Source organism: Labrus bergylta, chromosome 1, assembly GCF_963930695.1.
Source record: "Labrus bergylta chromosome 1, fLabBer1.1, whole genome shotgun sequence".
NCBI lineage: Eukaryota > Metazoa > Chordata > Actinopteri > Labriformes > Labridae > Labrus > Labrus bergylta.
In genome coordinates this window covers 5911432-5936093 of record NC_089195.1, presented here as the reverse complement: position 1 = coordinate 5936093, position 24662 = coordinate 5911432, and the positions used below count along the sequence as shown (strand labels likewise).

Genomic DNA, 24662 nt, shown 5'->3' with positions numbered 1-24662 from the left:
ACAAAGATACACACACCTGTGTGTCTATATATTGAATTTTGTTTGTCAACGCAGTGCTAATGTTTGTACATGGACATTACTTGTATTCTGCTTCTGGCCTTTATAACAATAAATGACTATATAAATGTTGTATTCTTATGTTGCCAAAATATGTGTGTGTGGGGCTGTGCGCACACTAACCCTCTCCAGCTTGGAGAGTGTCTCTTGCACCCTTATTCTGGGGGTCGCCACAACTACTACTACTTCTATATTATATTGTTCTCTTAGTTTTTGCTTTGTTTTTTGCGTCTTTGACTATTTAGAAAAGCGCTATATAAATCTAATTTATTATTATTATTATTAAGTCACTGGTTTTCACATTTGAGTTGTGAGGATTCAGTTCACACTCCGGTGCAGCAGGAGGCAGCATGCGGCTTCCTGTTGCGATATGTTAGCAAATATTAAAGATGACGAAAAAGCCCCCCCCCCCCCCCTCTCTCCCTCTCTCTCGCTCTCTCTCTCTCTCTCTCTCTAGTATCCTACCTATGAGTAATAGTAGTATTACGTGTTAGTCAGTCAAGCAGCTGGATTATTTTGTTAAAACTAAACAGAACAGAAGACTACTCGAAACAAACCGACATAGACATTGAGGACATACTGAGACATCACACTGCGGCAGTAAAATAACTTGTGTCCACATTAGGAAACAGTGTTAAAGTAGCTCATTGAGAAACAGAACTAGAAGAAGATGGGTGAAGTGGACAAGAGCACTCTCTGCCTCTTTGACGTCGACGGTACATTAACAGCAGCGAGACAGGTAATGGATGTCTGTGTTTGTTTAAAGCTTCTCACAGCTTGCTCCATTCATACACAAAATGTCAATGAAACATCCGGTTACACGTCGTTGTTGTAGTTCCCCCGAGCTGTATATTGTTCCGCCGATGGTTTCCATCTAAACACAGTTCCGCCCGGAACGTTTATCAGATATTTAGTGGGACGATTGAGTGTTTATAATTAACATACCGGTAATACCATACGCTAATTTATTTATTTGTTAGGGACAGTGCATATTAATGAACAGCTGTAACAATTACAGCTGTAAAAATGCCAGATTATAGCAGAAGTGCTAGTTTCTATCTGTTGTCCCTAGGCAGGTAACAGAGAAAGACAAATTTACAAATAAATTACAAATAAAATACAAATACAAAGGCACAAGTGACACAAGACAATAATATAGGTTAAAGGTGTTCACAGACTTGGTTTTCTTCCACTGTTTGAGGTGTGTTGTGAAGGTGTTGTCTGGTTTAAAGCGTCCAAAATGATTATCTTTTTTTTTGACAGGAGTTTGCTATAAAATTTGCAAATCTTGGAACAGCTGGCTCTATGGACATTCAAAAATATTAAGTTCAGCTAGCATTTCCCAACAAGTAGAACCAGTTTCAATTTATAACCTATGTAGAACAATATCATTTACACGTGCTTTCAGACCTAAACAGACAATTAAACAAAATGTAAACCAAAGATTCATCATCAGAAGGTTATAATCGGGTTTCCTTCTGTCAATGAAAACACCCACCCACCCAACATACCCCCCACCCCTATATTTGGTCCTGCTAAGGAACACACATGAAGACCAGTACAAAGTACTAAACAGATTCTTCAGAAATGGTTGATAATCAGGTTGACTGTTCACATGAATCCTGATCACTAAAATACATGAACACTAGTCTTGCACAGAATGTAGACTTGGATGATGATGCTTGGTCTTGTTGCTGTTATGTTTTTTTATTTTTTATTGTTTATCTATGATGTCATGTGTTTTGTTTGTTTTCAGCGTGTAACTCCTGACATGGACCAGTTCCTCCAGAAGCTGAGGACTCGGGTTCGAGTCGGGGTGGTTGGAGGTTCAGACCTCAGCAAGATCAAAGAGCAGCTGGGAGAAGATGGTTGGATATACAGACATGGATCAGAAGCTTTATAGTGGGGAATCAAAATATCCCTCTGTACTGTATGTAATAACTTTAACACTGTTTTTTTCTAACATGTACAGTTATCAAGAAAATGGACTATGTGTTCGCTGAGAACGGACTAGAGGCGTTTAAAGGTGGGGAGTTCCTCTCTGTCCAGGTAAGATTGACTTAAACTGATTGATTGTAAACATGTTTAATGATGTATCCCGACGTTTACACATGAGGTTGATTTAAAACAAATTGAAAGGAGTTGAATGGAAAGCCTTTATTGTCATTGTATGACAGTATACAACGAGGTGTTCTGTTTAGTGATTTCTGCGTGGAAATATGTAGTGAGGGTTTGATTGAACTGTTCATTTTGTATGTTGATGAAGAGTGAGGTCATTATTCCAGTCCTAACCTCAGTTTAAAATCAAAGACACTCTGAGTTTTAGGACGTTATGTGACAGGAAGTTCACCTTGTTGTCCGTTTGCTGTTTTCAGTCCATTCAGGCTCACATGGGGGAGGAGCTTCTGCAGGAGTTCATCAACTTCTGTCTCAACTATATGGCAAAGATCAAACTGCCTAAAAAAAGGTAGCAGCATAACTGCACCATGATCACTTTCTAAACATGTATTTTCATCTATTGTAATAGGAAGTATTGATGTAATATCTCATGTTTAACAGGGGCACATTCATTGAATTCCGCAACGGCATGTTGAACGTCTCCCCAATCGGACGCAGCTGCTCGCAGGAAGAGAGGAAAGAGTTCTATGAGCTCGATCAGGTAGAACACATTCACTCAAGATAAATCATTTACAGCTGTACGTGTTGATATAACATGAAGTCTATGATTGAAACATGGACTTTAAACATTGAATGCATCATTTTGACTTCTGTGAGGTCCAGTAACTCACATTGAATGCAGGTTTCTGCTTCTGCTGGATGTGAAACTTGTGTGACGGAGAATCTTTTTCACTTGCTGATGTTTCATGTTATTTTTAAGCATCTTCTTCTCCCTCTTAGTGGCCATATTTCTTTGATTCTTAGCTTAACATGCATGTCCATCTGTCACTGACGGGATAGCAAGACTGTTATAATATGTACATGCAAAATGGTTTTTAGCTTAATTTATAACGCTGCCACCTAGAGGTGATTTTCAAATGCATTTTTTATTCTCTGCTTGTTTCCTGCATTTGTTTTTTTTCCTTATAACAGGAGCAGCAACGTGTGCAAATAATTTCTGTCTTGGATTTTAATTAGTTTTTCCTTTACAGAAAGAGAAGATTAGAGAGAAGTTTGTGTCTGTGTTGAAGAAGGAGTTCAAAGGAAGAGGGCTGACATTTTCAATCGGTGAGTTATGAAACTAGAAGATACCAAACCTTTGTTAGCAGCTTTTGGACTTGTGTCTTTAACCCGCCCGGTCTTAAAAACAAATACTGTTATGCCATACAGCGTGAGGTATCCGGTGACTTGTTTCTGTTTCTAAAGTGTGATGCTGTATTCGCTCTCTGCAGGAGGCCAGATCAGCTTTGATGTGTTTCCTGATGGCTGGGACAAGAGGTTCTGCCTGGGGATCGTGGAGAAGGACACCTACTCAACCATTCACTTCTTTGGAGACAAAACCAAACCTGTGAGTATGCTAACAACAGCAGCACGTAACAATCAGGCTCATGGCTTTAGCGAGTACATGCAGATTCTTTACAAGGCTTGAAACAGGTCAAACAAGCAGGTAGAGGAAGAAGATTACTTCAGAGAGGAGCTGGGGGAGGAGCTACCAAATTTTTAAGGGCAAATACACCAGATCAAATAACTTTTGATAAGAGTGGGCTGTTTGTTTTTACAAAAAATATCCCCATAAGAGAGACACCATTTGCAGAAAGAGGGTCGTGGAGCAAAAGCTCTTAAATGATCAAACAGAGGATCTGTTTATTTCACTTGGAACAGTTCTTTTATACCATGCACATCATCCTTTTTGGGCAATTAAATCACTAAGCACTTACAGCATGTGTACTAAATAAAGAACATGATCATGACAGGATGGGTGTGTGTATGTACTGTATTTGGGCAGGCAACTGGTTTCATACAGGATAGGGTGTTTTTTGAAAGCCTAAAATTATCTCTTCAAGGATACCAGACTCCATTAGAGAAACAGTAAATGAATTCTACAGGACACAGACGTTGCTGGGTTCAAACTGCCTCGATACATTTGTTTGTATTGTTCTGTGTTTTTCAAAGCTGTTTTTTTTTTCATCTCAAACACAAAACTCAGCAGATAAACCTCAACCCCTCTGTTCTGGTGGTTAAATACCTGCATGTGGTCACAAGAGTGTTGTGGCATTGAATAGTTCATGTAAATGCTGCTTCTGTTAGATGAAAGCATCTTCCTGTGAGACTGAAAATGAACTTTTCTGTAATGTTATAAGACACTTTGTTCACAATCTGAGCCTATCAGTGGCAAAAACAAGAACTTTTAATAGCAGCTAATACGGCTACTGGAGCAATTACAAAATATTTTGCACTGGTAAGTCACATAGACCCCAAAATGTGTTTAATAATAATAATAATAATAAAAATGGAATGGGTGTTAGGGATGAGGCTCAAAAAGTGAGAAAATGACTGGCACTCTCGCAGAGCCAAAAGAAAGCTGAATATTAAATAAATAATAATTAAATGTGTAATAACAGTGAGAGAGAGATATTTATAAAAATCCACTAAAGTCTGGGAACACTAAGGGAACCCTAGTGTCATCACTGCTGTTATAGAAAGGGGTGTTGTCTTGAGTCTGTGTTTGGAAGGCCAGACAATTGCAGTGAGTGTCTGCATGTTGTGCTGGTGTGAGAGTAACCACACCAGTGAAGAGGGCTGTTCACACCTGATGAAGGATCATGCTGGCTGACCATGTGGCTGACCATGTGGCTGCCCAGCACCTCCATTCATAAACATTTTCCTTTTCATCCAGTATGGTCAGAGCAGGCTGCTGTGAGTGCAGAAAACTCACCGGTTTCAAACCCAGCTACCCCGCATCGGTCTGATACTCTAATGATTCCTTACCAACAGCTTTACTTTTTATCACAGAGGTATTTTTAGCATTTGTGTTGTTAAAGGTCTGAGAGACAGATGGGCACAAGGATACAAGACTTTTTCAGGTGTGGAGTACATTAATTTTGTCCCCAATGCTGTCATTTCTTTGTGGAGGAGTGACTTTTCATGGACTTCTGCTGAGTCTCAGTTTAACTGTACATTTAAAGTAACACAGAGGCTTCACAGCAGAAATCAGAGCTTTGTCAGGTCTGTCATCTAAAGAAGAAGAAAACAGCTTTGAAACTGTTTGGTTGAATGAAGGTGATATTGATCACTCCTGATGGATTCAAAGAAGTCTGGAAATCCACTCGTTAATTTGCTTTTGCGACAGTGTTAAGTGTCTGCATCGTGTTTCTTTCTGTGCATCAGGGAGGAAATGACTACGAGATCTACAGCGACCCTCGGACCATCGGACACGAAGTCTCCTGTCCGGAGGAAACACAACGACTCTGTCAACAGCTTTTCTTCTCATGAGGAAGAGGAAAAATAAGTACTGCTGTTTTTTACTGCACCTTGAATATGAAAGGAATGAAATATGTCTAATACGATCTTACCTTGAAGTTAGTTAGAAAAAAATGATTCATAAGAATGATTCAGTGTCATGGTATCTGTAATGAAATAGTAGGGGATTCTGGGATATTTCACAAGTTTTGAAGGGGAGCTGTTATGGGTTTAAATGTGATTCACTTTTGAAAACATGCTTGTGGTCGATATTAAGTTTAATCAAATTTTTGATTGTAAAAACAAAAGTCAGCTGGGTTTCCCCCCCCGATCTTTTATTCCACTTCACCCTTATTCTGAATCTGCTTGAACATAAACCTCATGTTTCTGGATGCTACTGTGCCTCTGACGTCAGTGACACAAACACACACAGGACTTATTGATGAGCTGCTCATGTTACTGTTAGTCAAGCCAAGAGATTTGAATGCAGCTTTGTATTTCCTCACAGATATATTTGTCAGTCAAATGTGGCTTATTTCTCTTTTCATTTTATAAATTGTCTTTTACTCACATTTTAAATCAGTTTACTATCATGTTCATTTCTTATCAACACACTTAATATGTGTATGATACCTTTTAAAACTAGGAGTAGCCTCTTGGTTTTAAAAGAGCAGCCAGCTTACTTCCTTGAACCCATAATCTTTATAATGGCCAGCAGGGGGCGCCTCCACTGTCGGAAAAAAAAAACTTGTCTCAGATGACATAGTTTATGGTCTTAATCTCTAGTTTCTGTTATTTTCAGTCTATAGTTTCAATGAGGTCTCCTTTATAAAGTTTGATGTTTGTGTTACCAGCTCTATGTGATATAAGACTTCCTCAACCATGCATTGCCTTTGTTTACAGTTGGCAATGTGGGAAGTTGGAATGGACTTGTAAATTATGTCCTTGAGGAAAATTGCTGGCTGCATTTGCTACAAAAATGTTTGAAAACATACAGTATATTATAGTTAAATTGTTAGATCACAACTGATGGGAGCCTGGATTGCTCCCATCTAACTTCATTTCATCATTCTGTGTTTTAATGCAGACTTTGTTGGTTTAATGCAGACTTTGTTGTTTTAATGCAGACTTTGTTGGTTTAATGCAGACTTTGTTGTTTTAATGCAGACTTTGTTGATTGAGAAATGGTTCCATTTAGAGTAAAATAGTCAAGAAAGCTTGGTAAGTAATGCTGCAGCTTGCTAACCTAGCTGTAGCCAATAACTTGACCTCTGTCCATACATTGTTAGTCCATTGTCTTTACTTACGGTTATTTTTTAAACAATAGTCATCATTATTTATTTAAATCCTCTGAAAACCCAATGATGAAATGGTAGCCTACAGTCAACAACAAGAAAAATACAAATAAAATCAGGCAAATACTACCGGCATACCGGGTCTGCCAAGTCTGGCATGTTAGCTTAACTCAGTAATTAGCTAACTAGCAAGCCAATAAACTAGCCTGTGTTATGAACCATGGGCATAGACTGTTAAGCTTTGATAAACGTAGCATTTTTTTTTAGATCTTAAAGAACACAACATAAAACTGTAATTGAGCGTCAAAATGTAATATTCAACTTTTCCTGCTGAGTCACAGCAGACGTGTTCACAAAGTCTTGGCTGTGTCTGAAACTTCTAATTAAACATAAGGATGTTGTTTGTCAATGCATAGCACTGATTACATGTGAAGTATAAACCTGAATGAAGAATGAGCTGTAAAATATCTGTGAAATAAGAAGGGAACAAGTCTGTGATTGGACTTATAAAGTCTGTGTTCATGCTGAAAAGATGGAAGGTAATGTTGCAGTGAAAAAGTATTATCACAATTAACTTCCACTGTTTCTTTACTTAAAGCCTCAGCAAATACATTTAAATGTTAACTGACACAACAGCAAAAAATACTGCTTTCCTTCCCTGTGGGAGACAGAGGCCCTCTGGTGGTCCAAGTGTGTAATGCTGACACAGCACATTCAGTCTGCGTTTGTTTAAATTGGGCAATAAAATAAATAATTTAAATCAAACTAAACTGTATGTACTTATGGAAGCTGTTTTTATGTTTGTTGGATGCCATGTAAAGAAATACATCAGACCAGGTATATTGCATTTGCCTTCAACAGTGCATTTATTGATAGATCATTTACATGATGAATACAGAACATACACACACACACACACTGACATACACACCACAGGCTACAATGAAATTTACAAGTTTCAAAGGAGACAAGGTCAGGGCCTCCAGCTTTTAGACACCAACACTGTCTTTTTAGGTTTTTCTCCAGTTAAACACGTGTTTAAGTTTCAGTGCTTCACAGCTTTAAAGAGAGAGACTTTTCTAGATGTAACAACAAACAAATCCTGGCTCTTATTTCCTAATTTGACCAAATGAATGTGTACATGATTTCAGACTAAAATCCACGCTTTGAAAACTTGGCTACATGATAATACATTTGATAAATGATTGCCACTGCTCAACAGTGAACACAAACTGTTATTATGTTTAAGACTGTTAGCATGTGTAAGACATACAGTGTTTTCTTTGCTGTCTTTAAAGAGGGAGTTCTTGCAGCAAAAGTCCGTTTTCATAAAATACAAATACACCAACATAACCAGTATTCCCTAATATATCAGTCAGTACTTGTTCAAATATGGACTGCACTTCCAAAAACAAACTGAAATAGTATTTTAATCTCTATGGACATAAAGTTTAAGGGAATGTAAAAAGTTAAAGACACCTAAAAGGAGATCAACTTTTCATTCTTCAGTTCTTAAAGCACACATCAGTCAATCATAGTGTTCCAAGGACATTAGAAACATTGGTTATCTGACAAACTTTTCTGAGCATAAATCATGAATATTGTTGATAGACAGTTCACTGAAACAAACTAACTAATGGCTTTAAAATAATATATTGCACACAAGAAAAGAAAAAGAAAAAGTTCAGCATTTGCTTGTAAACATAAATATTTTTGTTCACATTTTGTTCTTATTCATCCCTTTTTTGATAACTACCAAGAGGTCAAAGTGGGTGAAGAAGAAGTCAGACATTAAGTCCCGCTTTGTTTTATTATCCCGTACAGTTCAGGCTAGGAAGGAGAAATGATAAAAACCCAGGGGAGTAATTCATCTGAAAAGAAGGTGTTTTCTTCAGGGTTGTGAAATGGCCATGATTCTGTGAATGTGTTACCTGTCACTTGTTTGGTGTGTCACTAATCATCGATGGAGTATATAAACCCTGTTGCATCCAAAGGGCAGTGCACTTGTAACAACATAAACAGTTTTTTAAAAGTCAAGGGAGATTTGTTGTCACTCAAACTATGGGACAAAGGTTTTAATGTAATAAACTACCTGGTAAGGTCAAGTAAACATTCAGGTTTGGGTTCAAATGATAAGAGAGGATAAAAAAAGGATATAAACAGTGATCTCTTGTATCCTGAAGACATATTTTTCACAGTCGTTCTAGCCAGTCGCAGCCCCAACAGCAGGATTAAGAACTTTATTTCGGGTGATAGCCAACTATATGTTTACCTCGTGGTGTTTTCTTTGTAGCCAGGATGTAAGCCACAATGTCACATCTGAACTAAGTATGTTGTGTTTGATCTCCAAAAAGCATAAACACTAAATACTGACCCCTAGTGGCAAACAGTGTTAAATAAAAAACAAACAGAAAAGGTACGAGAGAGGAAATAAAAAGCATCAGTGCATGACTCAGCTTTATGTCAATTTAGGTTCAGAGTAGATTTTGGCTGTTGGCTCATCACCCCCCCAGTGTTTAAACTACATTAAATATCATTTTACATTTTCCCCTGAAACGTTTTATAGCACTGTTTATCATGATGAGACTGAAGACCTGTCATGTCTAAACACCCTAAAGCTCTCAGGAAACCACTCTCTCCTTAATTACCGGTGACTTAAAATGTGATTTTCCGTCCTGTAATTTATTTGGATGTCGATCAGCTTTGTATCACACTAGAACTGTGGTATAGGACTTACCTAAACCTAAAGGGAAACACTTAAGTACTAGTAAAACATATAGTTTTCAGTAAGAGAAAGGCTGACAGAATAATATCAATGAACAGATTTTCCTTCAATTTTCTGGTTTTTGATTGGGTTGAGCAGAGATGTGTTATTTGAAGAAGTATCATAATAAATATGAACCCATGTTAAAGTTTGTAAGACTCTCTGAAGACTGTTTCCCTTACCTCATCACATTAGAGTAAAACCGTTCTAGATTTTTCTCCAATCTTTATTCAAATGAGTGGTCTCTTCATTTCAGAAATTACATTTCCAGCTTCAATTTTGGATTTGTATTGCTTTTCTTTAAAACCCTGCTTGAACTCAGATTAACTTTGCTTTTGCTCCAAAAATGGCCTCTACTCGGAGATTCGGTTTTTTTTGCCTTTTAATTGCACATGAAATGCTTCTGTGCACTTTTTTTGCGCATCGACCCTTTAAAAATGGAAGAACTCCAGAGGACTGTTTGAGTGCGTGAGCAGGGTTTTGAGGGAAAGCATGACAACATTTCATGCTCTCAAACTGAAAGACCACCCTCTTGCTTAAAGACAAGAAAAGATCCCTGTACATAATCAGGCTGCTTTCATTAACATTCATCCTTCTCAGCGTGGCAACTGTGCATTTGTTACACCGAGTACAAATTATGGAATTGTGCCTAAAAGCAGCATACACGTATAAAAAATAGCAACCTTTCTGCAAAAAAAAGGAAATTAAAAAAAGTTAAATAAAAATTCTCAAGTAGCATCCTTTAGTGCCTTCATCAAACAGCTGAACTGATAACAGCAAGGGTTCCCTTTAGACTAAAAAAAAAAAGAATAACTCCAACAGACTCAGTCAGTCAGCCAGCAGCCATCTTTACCTGCTCACAGCCTCTCCTCCAGGTGCATGAAGAAAGATTTCTTGGGGGGGGAAGAGAGAGAGACAGCCAGACAGCAGGGTTCCCCTTTTATTCCAGTCAGGCAGAAATGAAGGCGGTCTCATTTGGGTCAGAGTCCTTGCTTTCATACCCGCCACTGGACGAGCGGCTGCTGAGGTCGGCCACCCCAGACTCCAGGTCACTGCAGGCAGAGAGGTCATCGGTGTCCTGACTTTTGAGATGTGTGTACAACCCGAGAGGCAGGGTGAGTGCGGGGTCCTTGGTCTGAGCGTTCTGATTGAATGGTTTAGAGAGGGCCTGGTCGTTGTCCTGTGCACAGCTGGTGATCGGGTGTGTGTAATTGGTGGGCGGGTCCGGCCCGCAGTGTTTCTGCCACAGGTGACTAGTCCTCCTCCTCGGAACCTCGATCTTCTCCCACGTGATTGGCTTCCCCGTCAGGGCTGCAATCCTCTGCAGAGACAAGAGAGAAAGAAGACAAAACGCTTTCTTAACAGAGCTGAAAGAATTCAGTAAATCTTCACTGTGTCTGATGAGAGGTTAGTAACAGTGTTTCTAAAAAGGGGTATTACCCCCCTCCCTCCCCCATGGATGTTGAATAACTGCAAGGGTACTTCAGATTTAAAAAATGATCATCAGTCATGCCTCATATCTTACGTTTGACTACAATAAGGTCAGTGAAAAATCTAAGATTGAAAAATGGCACTTTATATTTTTCATCCAATGAATTGATGTTATTTGTTAACTATCCCATGAGTTTTGTTTGTTGTGTTTTTATTTGCACTAATAAAGTAATACAAAGAAGTGAAAAACAAAGCCAGTCAGTGTCAGGAAGGACTACAAATCAATGCTTGTCTAAAAAAAATGTGTGCAGGAAGCGGGCATAACTCATGAAGTGTTTTCTGTAACTTGAAAAAATATATTAAGTTCAGTTCAATTAGATCGAAGAAAATTTCTCCCAGGCTTTAAGGTCTGACTTTCTGGACCTGTGAAGATCTCCAACTCAGAGAGAGATGTTCTTATTGATTTTGGAGCTGTGTGCTAAATCGGGGTTATGGTGATGTCGCATTAGGGGTGTCTTTGTGAGTTGTATGCCTTGTCTGGAGCCCAGGTGATGGTGGTGGTGGTGGTGGTGGGCGGTTCCTCCTGGTGGTACCTCCTGGTGATTGGTCAGCTCCTCCTCCAGCTGCTGGGATTCCTCCCTCACTGCAGTCAGGTAGTCTGAAGGTGTCTGACGAGGGGGCGTAGATTTCTCCACGTGGTTATAAAGTCCCTTCCACATCCTGGTAACGGAGAATACAGGGGTTAGATTTTCACCTCAGGAGCTCTCTTAAGAATAAGAAGGTTTTTGAATAACTTAGTCTAGTCTTTTAAGGATTAGAAACATTAGAGAGAGCTGTTTATTCCCCCCCCCCCCCCGAGACATTGAATGTTAATTTTCGATGACTTGCACCAAACATTAACTCCTGAACTAAGAACACCATCTTTCTCAGGGAGTGAAACAATGTGGTGTCAGTGTGCTGCAGTTTCTCACTTGAAGCAGTAGGGGGTGGTATTGGGTCTCAAGACACCCTGACTCTGGCTCAGCTCGGCCTTGTAAAGAGGGTTGATGTACTCAGCCCGGTCCTTCCACAGCTGAGGCCACACAGAGTGACTCCGTTCATGAAGCCTGCAGTTAAACAATGAAGAAAACAACAAACAATAAAATGAAAAACACAATGATAAAAATCAACTATGTGATGCTCATGAAGTCAAATAATTCAGCTATAGGCTGAGTTTTCTTCAGGCATGGAGCCAAAGATGTGTTCAAAATGTCTTCATTAGTTTAGTTTTATGTAAATTACATTTTGAAAAATTAAACAGAAATGATCCACCCGCTTTGACCTGCACTTGTTTTTCTCTTGGAATGGCTACAACATTTAAATTTAAATTAACTCTTAATGTGACAGACGGAGGCTAGGAGGCTGATGTACATCTACATATCAATCAATAAATACACAATTTAAATGCATTATAGAAAATATGGAAACACAGTCATAGTGGTAATTATAACCATTACAATAATTCAATAAAACATCATAGTGTCAATGTGTGTGTGTGTGCTCATGTCTGTGCTCATGTCTGTGTCAGTACTACCTTAGGTCTCTGCGTTCCTTTTGGCAATTTCCGAGGAAGGTCCCGTACTGACAAGAGTAGACATGTGTGTGTATGGCGGTGAGGAAGCGCTCGTTGAACTCAAAGGCACACGGGAACTGCTCGGACAGCTGCCACACACACTCCAGGAACTGATCGATGACCGGGGACACCTCTTTGGGATCTCCGTCCAGGTGGGAATACCTGCAGGGACACCACTCTGTCTTCACTTTGCTCTCTAAAGTATATAGATTCTTTTTTCACAAGTGTTCAGAATCGTGAGGCTAGAAATAATCAATCTCAACTCTAAAGAGACAAAAGCAAATCTAAAAACCTAAAAGCACAACAAATGGAGACTGCATCACAATTTGTTTAAAAAAATTCTGATTTTTATAAACAAGTTCTGATTTCAAAATACAACCTAAGAAAACTTGATCAGTAACATAAAGGATCTGCTCTATCTGTACTAAACTGAATAGAAAATGTACAAAAACAAAATGACTAATAATAATGAATAAAATCCTCTTAATATAATATATTCAATATAATAATAATCCATTAAGCAAGAATCAAAAACATAATTGAACACTTAATACTATTTTTTTTATCATTTAATTAAGAAAGAGCCTTCAGTCTGGTGACATAAATAAATAAAATGGAATGAATTTGATTAAGTGAAATATAATGACAGGTCTGCAAATAATGCAGGAAGTTTATGACTCCCTTCCAGATGTAGGCCTGGGAGAAGTCATGCACTGGGTCTTATGTTTGAATGAAAATGTTGCCTCAAGTGAAAAGAGAAAAGCACTGAAAAACAAAGCTGTGAAACAGAATCTAAATGCATCACAGTGGGTAAACTCTAAAGAATTTATAAACACATCCACAGCTCTGCACAAACAAACAGGAAGAAGCCAGATTTAGTTTAAATTCAGCCGCATCTGCGCTTCATCCCACCCGCTGCTCTGCTCTCCGTCAGCCCTGATAACAGCCAGAACACAGCTTCATACTCACAGGTCGGGATATACAGACACCTGTCTAAACCTTTAAGCATCAATGAAAGATCAATGAAATGAATCAATGAAAGAGCACAAGATTCTTTTCAGGTTCTTTTGCAGAAAGACAAACTGCTGGTCTGAAGCTTGTGGACAGTAAACAGAGGGCTTCACCCCACAGCACAATAACTGATGCCAATGAAATGTCCAAAACATCTCTCTTCTTCTGCTTTATGAATAACAGTTAGTGGGAATATTGAGGTGTAGAGAAAGAACATACTGTAGGCTTGCACGCTTGCTTGAATACCACAAAATAAGTTATTTAATTTAAATCGATCGAGAGGTCTTCTTCATGTGTTAACATCCAACCTTATCACCTGAAACAGTCTGACCTAATTGCAGCATTGTTAAGCCAGTTTACTCAAAAGAAAGACTGGGTATGGTTATGCTGAACTCGCTTTGTTATATCTTTGTGTAGCCTTAGGTTTTGAAACAGGTGTCGTTAATATTTGATTTTAAAACTCTGCTGTAGGGACAGCCTGAGTATATTCACACCTAGAGCTCAACAAGCTTGTAGAATTAGTGATACACAATCTTGGCTGTTGATTGTCTATTGACTGTTTTATACTGATACTGAATGCTAAGCAACATGACGCCACACAATCAGTGCTGTGCATGTGCAGCTTTCACTAGAGGTGAGAAGGAAACGAGATCACTCTCATCAGCTACTTCCAGTGAATGTTTATTTAAACCTCTGTCCAAGCAGTGCAAGTGCAGACTTTACAATCACTGTTGAACATCTATCTGTTGTAATATTTTACTTGTCGAACTGTCTAAGACACTGGGGGTGACATTTGGCAATTATAGGAACTCATTTTATTTAAACTTTTAGAACTATGTGAAAAAGAAAAACAATTGAAGGGATTTTGGTTCTGACCCAAATGCGTTGCCCTGAAGTTTTTAAACCTATTGTTCTTTCTTCTTCTGCCTGTCACAAACTTAGACTTAGACTTTCTTTATTGTCATTCAAACTTGTACTTTACAGTGCAGATAAGAACGAAATTTCGTTGCATTTGGCTCGTTGTAGTGCAGGATAAAAACAGCAGCATGTATTTACATATAAAAAATAAAAATAAGGTGCAGATATAAATAGATATAAAAAGAAAAACTATGAGTAAAAATACTATACAGATAAATATATTGCACGTTATATTGTATTTTACAGTCCAGTGAGGGTCTGTGTCGGGGTTTGAGGGGGAATGGAGGGACAATCTCAAGCATGGTGTCATAATGTTCTTTCTGGTGTCATCAAGATTGAAAAAAACCTAACCAAAAGGGTGATCCAAATTTGAGCTCGTTTGACATTTTTGAGACTGTGAAAGATAAAATATCATGTTTCAATCTGACTTTTTCATAATGAAAAGAAGACAATGTATGTATTTAAATGTATTTAAATGGAAGATATTCCATTTGAGAGTGGTTGTTGGCCATGTTTTACAAAATAAAATGCACAAAATGATTCATATTTTCCATGTTACTAACCTGTGGGAGAATTTGTGACCAAAGGAAACCCAGTCTCTCTCTATTAGCACCTGAGAGGGAGGAGAGGAGGAGAGGAAGCAGAACAAAGAGAAGGGTGGGAGGAGAAAGAAGAAACGATTGGAAAAGAGAAAATTAGAGATAAGAACCAAGACTCTTTCAGAGTAAGAGGCGATGAGTGTTGTGCTTGTTACCATGAGTCCTTTGATGGTTCTGTAGAACGGGTCTAACAGTACACTGGCTACGGAGCAGGCCTGAGCCGTCCTGTCCCAGCCGTCTGAACAGTGAACCAACACGCTGACCCCTTCATCAGCAACTGCCTGGAGACAGAGAGAGCATTTTCATGAGTAGAATGTTGTAAATATGAACAAGAATTCAATGTGGGAATCTCTTAATTGTCATTACTGAAATGAAGATGACATTATTATTCATTTATTTAACAGAAACACAAACAATTAACATTGTGTCATATGTAAAATACAAAGTAAATGCCATGCATACATTTTTCTAGCCATTATATATATAAATATAAATACCGACTTTATAATGCAAGACAGATAAGAGACTAAAATAAGGACTCTATTCTTCCTCCTTCTACTTTTCCTCCCTCTCCTCTGCCTCTTACCCTTCTTGTGTATTATGTGTATCAGTTTCATTATTGTCTATTATTTCTAATTTGAGTGTGTAAGCAATCAAGAAAACTGTAAAAGACAGCAGCAACTTAACCCGGCATCGAAGCAGAAACAATTCCTGTGTGTGTGTGTGTGTGTGTGTGTGTGTGTGTGTGTGTGTGTGTGTGTGTGTGTGTGTGTGTGTGTGTGTGTGTGTGTGTGTGTGTGTGTGTGTGTGTGTGTGTGTGTGTGTGTGTGTGTACGCACCCTGGCTATGAAGACCCCAGCTTCGAGTACAGCTTTTATGTGTTTCAGCCAGCCGGAGTTCTCCAGACCCCACAGGAAGTCAGTCATTGATGGAGCTTTCATCTCACCCACTGCGTGAAAAGAGGAAGCGAGAGGAGATTTACTAAGACACACATACAAACAGACACACACACTTACTCATAGAGGGAAGGACAGCATCAGAATGGGTCTGTGTATGTCCTGATAGCAGCTCTGTGTTTCCATCTCAGGCTGCTTCTTCATCATCATAGACCCTTAAGAAGAAGTGGACATATACTCTGGGCCTAAAAAGTGAAGCCAATGCAGAACAGAACTGCCTTGTAAAACATTTTTTTCACTGAACAGCAGGAAGCGACTCCCCTGGTTGCAAAAACAAAGCCTATTGTGTCCGAGCCAATGAGGAATTAAGCGTACCCTTCAGTGTAGTTATTATCCAACAGACATTCTTAAATGATGGTCTCGATCTATAGCCACCGTTTTACTTAGAATGGATGATAAAGCGGGTATACTTCAGGGTGTACCTAAAATATATAGTGTTAAAGTTTTAGTTACACTAAAAGACACTCTGACGACTCAGATGTCGATTTTCTGTGAAAATAATTCTGTTTTAGCCTGTTTTTTACTTTCCAAAAGAAAACTTTAAAATATCAGATACAGTAAGCTATGGATGCACCCTGCAACTAAAGCAAGCTCTTAATTCAATAATTACTTACTCGCTTGCTTGGTACCTCATCAAACTAACATCCAACAAGAGAGTAGAGGAAATTAGATCTTCAGTCCCAGGATCTATTCTTACTGTCTGTTCCAAAGAACTGCTCCCTTTACGTGGAACACATTAAAAGAGACCTGTAACTAATGGAACTCATTGGATGCTTTTAATGTGGTTTTAAGTACAAGATGGTGATCTGGCTGTTTGCTGGTCTAACTTGTTGTTTTATGTCTTTATAATGTACTGTAGTCATGTATCCTGTTGATTGTATGTTTGTATGTATGCTCAGGGTTTGAGTAAACTTTGTCAGGTGTCCCGCCTGTCTTGATCAGAACACTCTCGAAAAAGAGCTTTTTTCATCTTAACAACCTTTTCCTTAAAAGTCAGATTAAATTAGTTGCTAACTTGAAGTCACTTGAACTTGAACTCCTCTCCAGCTCCAAGTTATCTTCAAAATATGGTCACTTCTGTCTCATAAAAACAAGATGGCAGCTTAAACCCAAACTCTAACAGATCAATGGTGGATGTGACGGTGGTTATATTCTTATATTACTTTCTTTGAACATATAAACACACGCACTATTCTCACCATCAATGATTTTCTGCTGGCTGCTCCTCATCACGTGAATGTTTTCGATGCCGATGAACTGCAGCTTGATGTTGGTGTAGTGGTCCTCGTTCTCGTAGCCTTTACCAGCAGCTCGGTTTGCCATGGCATTCAGCTGGACACAAAACAGATACAAAACAGTGTGAGAATTTCATAGCTTGCTGTTTATTTGTCTGTATTAATCAATGTGAATATACTCGATATGTGAGTAACAAAGTGTGTGTTTGTGTGTGTGTGTGTGTGTGTGTGTGTGCATGTGTGTTACCTTGGGCCTTGTGTCCACCACATAGATGAATTCACTGCCAGGGTTGGACTTCATCACAGCCTGAAGCATCATCTCGTCCTCCTGACAGCGTCCACTGAACCCTGACAGCGGCTGACTACAGCGGCACACTGCTGCCTGTGTGATCGATAAACATGATCATAATCACTTCACCTAAAGGTACGTATTACAGATCCAGTCATTTGTAAGCTTGTCTTGATGTGTTGTTCTGTGTCAGCTGTATAGTGTATGAACTGTGTGGAGACATAATAAAGGAGCAAGTCATCCTGTTTAATTGGCACAAAGATTAAAAGTAACACAAATGTTTTATCTTTTTTTTTTCAAACATATATTACTGATGAGTTGGATAACTCAGCAAAATGTAAACGACATTAAGGATGAGTTGATTGTCCTTTTATCAAATGAAACCTACAGTATGTTAGGATAAATGTCCTGTGTGGGTTTGAGTGTGACTGACCAGTGTGTCCTGGTGGAAGTAGGACAGAGCAGGAAATCGTCCTCGACTCCTGAACCTAGAGCTGCCCACGATGATGGCGGGTGTAGCTGACTTGGGAACAAACAGCTCTGATGGGTAAGTGTCACACACCTGGAAGGGTCATACACAGAGACATGCTAAGTGACAAATACATCAAAATTCATATTTAGCTTTTGTTTATCAAATATGCATTTATTGTCAGTTTGTGGCCCAACAAAGAAAAAAAAACAGTCATTTTGTGAGTATTCTTAGTGTTATTTTTGAATTCGTAATTTCCTGGAAAACAAAATGCAATAAAACAAAAGGGAAAAACGATTGTGAAGTTGTTGACTTAGTGATCTGGCTTTGAGAGGGCTGCTGTATGCTGCTCATGTAGAAGGAGGTAGCTAGTGATGAATACTTAGTCATGCTGAGGGGAGGCATTTACTATTGTATCTGTTACCTTGTATATGCCTACAGTAGAACAGATATGTAACAGCAGCTTCTGATTAAAAAGCATCTTTCTCTTTAAAAAAAGGTTTTCTTTGTATGGAGGATTAGGGATATATTTTCTGGTACTCAACATTACAATCTAAAAACCATGAACTTTCAGAGTAGACATATTTTTGTCTTGCACATGTACACTTTATAAACAAGTCAAAATATTACTGACCCTGTATTCACTGTTAGCTGCTGTATGGACCCAAAGGTTATTAGGAACTCCCATCCTCTTGTAGTCAGCCATGACGTCTATGAAGTTCCACGACTCCTCTCTCTCCTCTTTGTTCACATTGGGATTAAAGGACAGACAGTACAACTCGCTGTACTTCTCTGAGAGGAGAGGACAGGAGAGGAGAGGAGAGAAGAGGAGAGGAGAGGAAGAGGGTTTAAATGTGCTTAACACCTGGGTCCATTCAACATACATTTAACCACTTGTACACACATTCACACATACATACCTGGTCGAGACAATCTGACCAATGAGGAGTAGACGTCCATGCAGTCTCTCTCCTGTGGAATCAGGATCTGGTAGACCCGGAAGTTTTTACAGCGCAGGATCAGCTGACTTCCTGCAGGGATCGTGGGCGGCCTCTCCACACTGCTCACCATGCTGTGCAACACCTGAAACATACAGAAAAAAAACACAAACTAATTACAACCGTCTGTGATGTCAGTCAGAGCTCAAAAAAATACAACCAGCATTAACTCGTGCCGTAGCGTTGTGTAATCCGTCTTGTGATCTAACAGATTCAGGAAGGGGGAACCTCTTGGGCTTCTCTTGCATATCATGAAGAAGGAGAAGTAGACAGTAGCTATAGAAGCCTTTTTTTTAATCAACACAAGTTTAGTAGTCTTCTTTGTTGCTGCTAATCCAGCAGACACTGTCAGTGCCTGTTGGGTGAAATCTGAAACCCCCTGGATGCCTGTTTTATCTAGTCAGGTCCACAGGGATGGGGCAGTGTCCTCCACCACCTCCTGCAGGAGATTTTTAGGGGGGGGGGGGGGGGGGGGGATGGGATGGTATCTCTCCTTCCTGTCTCTGGAAATTCACATTTTTACACTGATGAGATGAAACAAGCTTTATAAAAACACTGGGACTATGATAATGTTGCCATTGTGCTCATTTCAGATCATAATCGAGTTCAAACATGACCAATTTATTATGACCCTGTCCCCATGATGACTTACATCTCATCATTAAAATTCACAGATTACTTACTATAGAGTGGTCAATATAGTGCATTATTATTATTTGATAAATCAGGCACAAGGTATCTGAGAGTTTTACTGCCAAACTAATTCTTCACTGCAGATCATATGTCACAACCACTCTTCACAGTAATAATCAATTTGGTGCTACAAATCTGTGTAACCACATGAATTTCACCCTAACAGCAGAACTTTGTCTTCACTAAATCACTTCCCTCTGTTCACTGAAGAGATCTCAGGGGAGACTGATAGTGGTGCAAAATGTAAAGTGTAAAGTTTCACCCTTTCTTTACAGCAAAACTCCATTACTAACAGTCAAGAAATATCCAAATGTTCTGTTTCTTAAAGGATGTACTGATGAATACTTGAACTCAGGTCGCATTGGAAAACAAGAGGAAACTGGTTGTTTTAGTCAGAAAGGCATGGAAGGAGGTCGGGATTCACTTTGGACTCAGTTATCAGAGATCTAGAGAAGGCTGTAGTGTGATACTGATGAAGACAAATACAGCATTCCTATTGGCTGTAGTATAAACTTTTGGGGACAATATTACTGATCAGAGTACTTTCAGTAAAAGTGTAGATTGTTACTTGAACTGCCTGACAACTTTTAAGAAATGATTCCTACATAAAAATACAGTTTTGTCAATATTACCCGTACATCCAATGTTCAAGCAGAATCAGCTGTTTGCAACACTGTTGTCTTCCCGACCTCCAGACTACATAAACCAAAACACTGAAATGACCTCACAAAACACTGGAGTTGGAGGTCAACAGCTGCTTTGACTGGTGAATTTGTTTGTAATATTACATTTTGATGAATCACAACCAGCCTTCAAATTTCAAATCAACACATTGATACACACACTATACCAGCAACCCTCTGTGTCCTGAAACATGAATTCACTGTTTTTGCCAATGGAGTCTGTAAGCTTTACAAATAGCTATACAGCAGCTGCTCCTGTTTAAAAAAGCATCTTGATTATTAACAAAAATGGCATATCTCTGCAAGCATCCTTTCTGGAATGTTGTCAGACACTTAAAGTTACATTCAGACTATTTTCATTGATACAAGTTTACTCATGTGCTTTTGACCTCAAGGATAAAGTTGCATCCACTGCAGCCTGTCCTGAGAGTAGTGTGTCACACCACCTACAGGGGATTTCCCAAAACTTTTCAGACATTTCAGTCAATAACACCGTATTACTACAACAAACAGAAATTACTTCCAGCTTACCCATGTCTCCTTGCGTGTCTCAGGGTTGTTCTCTACAAAGATGGTGTGTGTGGCAGAAAGGTAGAGAGTCCCAGTGCTGGCCTTCCTCTGGCCCGATGACCGGTCAATGAGACGCACATTTTCCACCTATAAGAGCGATCGAGGAAAAAATATCAGAGACAGAAATATTAACAGATCCCGTATGATGAATATTTTGGAAAATAATATCGCTTTGATCCCCGAGGCCTGCACACGAAGACAAATCAAATATTAACGTGTAAAAACACCTCACAGTCTTCTGCCATGACTCAGCACATAACATCCACTGAGCTCAAAATACAGTCTGTATAAAGGTCATTCAATAACTGTCTTTTATGACTATGTGTATTTAGAACAACAGGCATATATTCCTCCATTGGATGTTGACTGCAGCCTGATGAATACAAGAATTTCAAAGTCATTACCAATACTGAATTAGGAGTTGAAATGTACCTACCAATATAATGAATGATGTGATATTATGCAACTTCAGCTCTCTGTGTGTATTGTGCACAGATTTTGCACTGATACAGTCTACTGTCTGATAAAGGAATGTATATTACAAGGTTTAATGCTTCAATTCATGGGTGATTACAAATGATACTGTGATTGCTCTACTACTTTATATAAACATAAACAGATACACAATAATGTGGTAATGAGAAAGATGGGGTCAATATGAGGCCTTGTATGCTTGTGCCAGCTTTGACAGAAGAAATATGGTGGACACCAGCACACTGTTATGCTGTGTCATGTTTGGGTTATATTAGGGCTGGGAAATATATCAAGTTTTTAAGATATATCGATATATTTTCAAACAAGATAACGGGTAAGACAACATCGTTAATATGGATATAGTTTATGTTGCATTAAAATAACGGTCACCTTTTTCTCATCTCACTGATGATGACTGTCTGTCTCTCTTAACCCTGCTCCTCCTCTCTCTCTCTCTTTTATTGTATTTAAGGAACATTTTTATTCTATGATATTACTTTTTAAATTCACAAACAGGTAGTTCATTTTACCCATATACAGATTGATATATATCGAGTATCGCCATTCTGCTAAACAATATTGAGATATGAGTTTTGGTCCATATCGCCCAGCCCTATTTTTATTAGTTAACTATATCTTACTTAACTAAAGCAATGAACCCTATTCAGTGGTTGAATCCATTATCGATAATGTCAGCTTCACAGCGCTTGTTTCTATTCATGTGTGTGTGGAGCAGGAGATACATTGGTCTGGTGCCTGCACTACACAAGGTGTTTTAAATCAATGGCGCCGCAAAATATTATCCACTGTGAGTGTAATGAGATGACGTCCTGCAGGCTGTCCCATAACAGACAGGTATGTGCGTACAGTATTGATCAACACAGTGGTGTGTAAAGGGATGCGAGGGAGATGTGTTAGGGACATAATAAACCAATGTGTGCATCAGCAGGGGACAAACAAAGACAAAGCAATGTAAGAGACATGTTGAAATGGAAGCTTTGAGTCTTACCTTGGGCGTCCGGATGTGCTCCATCACTGACAACCAAAATGGAGGAGATGGAGAAAGAGGAGGGTTGTAGCCGTAACCCGTCAGCGATTAAATTCCCTGTTCCACCCGAGTAATGGAGCTGTTTCCTCTGTGGCTGCTGTCGTCGACCTGTCCTGCACAATGTCCCATGATTTACGTACCTCTGTATCCTGGGCTGGCTCGGTTTAACTGAATGAAAAGGGGTCCTACCCTGCCCGTGTATAGCGGTACCCGAGCTTTGACGGTCCCTGTCTCCGTTAGATAGTGACGTCGATAACAGCTGCGTTCATCAAGGTAACGTCATACAACACGTCCGCTCCGGTTTTCTTGTTTCAAAATAAAACATTTTCCTTAAACGTAATTAATTCTTACATTTTGTTTTACATTTTTTGACAAACGTGTACATTTTTCAGTAATTGTTGAATGCATTTTTTTGCCAAACGAAAAACAGCTGTATGTGATTTTATACTATATAGTTTATAAATTAAACCCCAAGCTTTATTTTGATAGACAAGACTGACCGTTTTTTTTTTAGAGATTTGATTCGTTCACAGCTAGTGCCAAGGATCAACCAGGACTGCGCATGTGCAAATTCCATCGTCTCCCGCCTGTCTTTGAATGCAGGAGATAGAAAAATATAAAAACTGTAAAAAGAAACAAAACATGTGATGACATTATTTTTTCTCTTTTTGGTTTAATTTCTACAGTAAAGTCGAATTCTAATTATATTATATTATATTCAATTATAATTAAATATATTATAATTATAATTATAATCTTAATTAATTATAAGTATTGACAATTCTTCAACCTCTGTCATCAAATTATCATTCATTAAAGAGGGTTTATCATAGCCTACATTTTTATGTTGTTTAATTTTAACAATTTTAAAACTTGGCTAAAATAACGTTTAGGCTATGTAGGCCCTATGCATAATTTATCTATAGAGTCTAGTGAGTGAAGGAGAACGAAGTAAGCCACGACAAAAGGTAAAGGTGAGTAATCAACTAAAATCAAGGAAGCCGTTTTATTATTCACATTTCTCATCTTCCTTGGACTCAAGCAACAGAGTGGAAAACAAACCTGAGCATTAAATAGATTTTTCCCTTCCAAGTTATTTCACCATATTTCTAAAAGATAATCTAGCTTATCTTCATTACAAAAGACACATTTCAGACATTATTACATTTGGGCCAGTAGGGTTTTTTCTTTCTTTTGTTTCAAAAGCATTGTGGATCAGAGCCATTATGTAAAATAGTTCTGCAGTCAATTGTCCCATGTTGACCCCCTCAGCCTAATTAAATAAGAGCAACTTGTGCAATTAAATATTAGGCTATTTTTTCTAGTAACTCCAGTAATCATAACAACAAAGAGGAATATCCACTTATGAACAAGTAAAGGAAACACTCCCAGAACCGGTTATGCCAGACTTGCGAAACTTTTTTAGGTTTTTGATGAGAACATGGAAAATAAAGTGCCAGAATCAGGAAGCTTGCAGTGCAGACCAGTTTCATGGACTAATATGTTAAAGTGTGAGATGCAGTTGAATTGGCAATTCAAAATTGTATCCTTTAAACTTAACAGAGCAAGATAATTATTTTTTCTTAGAAGTTAATTTTATGTGACAAAAATATCATTCTTACAAACTTATTATTTGATAGTTCACAAGTGGTTTGAGCTCTCCCATCTTGTGTCTTGTCATGAGTTTCTTAGCAGCACAGAAATCAGATGGCAGATGGAAGTCACATTGCAGAGTGACATGCTTTAGTGAGTACGACGTTGAGGTCATTATGAAACTTCTTATCATGCAATATTTCAACCCATGCCGAACAAAAACAGGAAGAAGAAGGAAAGACTGTGGACAAAGTGGTCATACAAATGTAATATTGTTTTGCTCCTTGTCCTTTTTTGTCTTTATTGCAAAGTTTAAGCAGCATTTGTTAATGGCTTTCCATGACACTAAGCAGTGATACTGATGCCTTAACTGTAATTACCAACGTGTTAATTAATGTATTTTATTCATATTTTTGTTTGTCTGATTTGAACATGTTCCTCTTTCTGGACTGTAACAAGACAAAGAATCAGAAACAGGTTTAATTCCAAGTAGATTTACACATACAAATAAGTTTTCTTGGTGTTTTTGGTGCAAAAACAAACAACATAAAAGTAGAAAGCTATAGGCCT

The 24662-nt window shown here is 38.6% G+C and overlaps 2 protein-coding genes across 2 annotated transcripts; one reads left to right on the top strand and one right to left on the bottom strand.

The window, feature by feature from the left end:
• The first annotated feature begins 478 nt into the window (after nucleotides 1-478).
• On the top strand, nucleotides 479-7594 carry pmm2 (phosphomannomutase 2). Its single transcript, XM_020639653.3, has 8 exons — nucleotides 479-796; nucleotides 1814-1925; nucleotides 2030-2106; nucleotides 2433-2524; nucleotides 2617-2716; nucleotides 3207-3282; nucleotides 3447-3562; nucleotides 5383-7594. Exons 1-8 carry the CDS (start codon nucleotides 728-730, stop codon nucleotides 5485-5487), a joined length of 747 nt encoding a protein of 248 aa, XP_020495309.1. The 5' UTR covers nucleotides 479-727; the 3' UTR covers nucleotides 5488-7594.
• On the bottom strand, nucleotides 7592-22754 carry LOC109988227 (myotubularin-related protein 7). Its single transcript, XM_020639651.3, has 14 exons — nucleotides 22461-22754; nucleotides 20939-21064; nucleotides 18954-19116; nucleotides 18668-18825; nucleotides 17998-18126; nucleotides 17523-17657; nucleotides 17240-17372; nucleotides 15924-16033; nucleotides 15240-15365; nucleotides 15049-15098; nucleotides 12518-12718; nucleotides 11916-12050; nucleotides 11538-11664; nucleotides 7592-10834 (listed from the first exon to the last, which is right to left on the bottom strand). Exons 1-14 carry the CDS (start codon nucleotides 22482-22484, stop codon nucleotides 10463-10465), a joined length of 1989 nt encoding a protein of 662 aa, XP_020495307.1. The 5' UTR covers nucleotides 22485-22754; the 3' UTR covers nucleotides 7592-10462.
• Nucleotides 22755-24662: the final 1908 nt, after the last annotated feature.

Coding starts and splice junctions, on each gene's coding strand:
- LOC109988227 (XM_020639651.3), bottom strand. CDS start 22,484: ATGGAGCACATCCGGACGCCCAAG. Junction 19,117..20,938: donor AGACACGCAAGGAGACATGG/GTAAGCTGGAAG, acceptor TGTATGTTTCAG/GTGTTGCACAGCATGGTGAG. Junction 16,034..17,239: donor CCAGCAGAAAATCATTGATG/GTGAGAATAGTG, acceptor CTTTTCACGCAG/TGGGTGAGATGAAAGCTCCA.
- pmm2 (XM_020639653.3), top strand. CDS start 728: ATGGGTGAAGTGGACAAGAGCACTCTCTGCCTCTTTGACGTCGACGGT. Junction 2,107..2,432: donor GGGAGTTCCTCTCTGTCCAG/GTAAGATTGACT, acceptor TGCTGTTTTCAG/TCCATTCAGGCTCACATGGG. Junction 2,717..3,206: donor AGTTCTATGAGCTCGATCAG/GTAGAACACATT, acceptor TTTCCTTTACAG/AAAGAGAAGATTAGAGAGAA.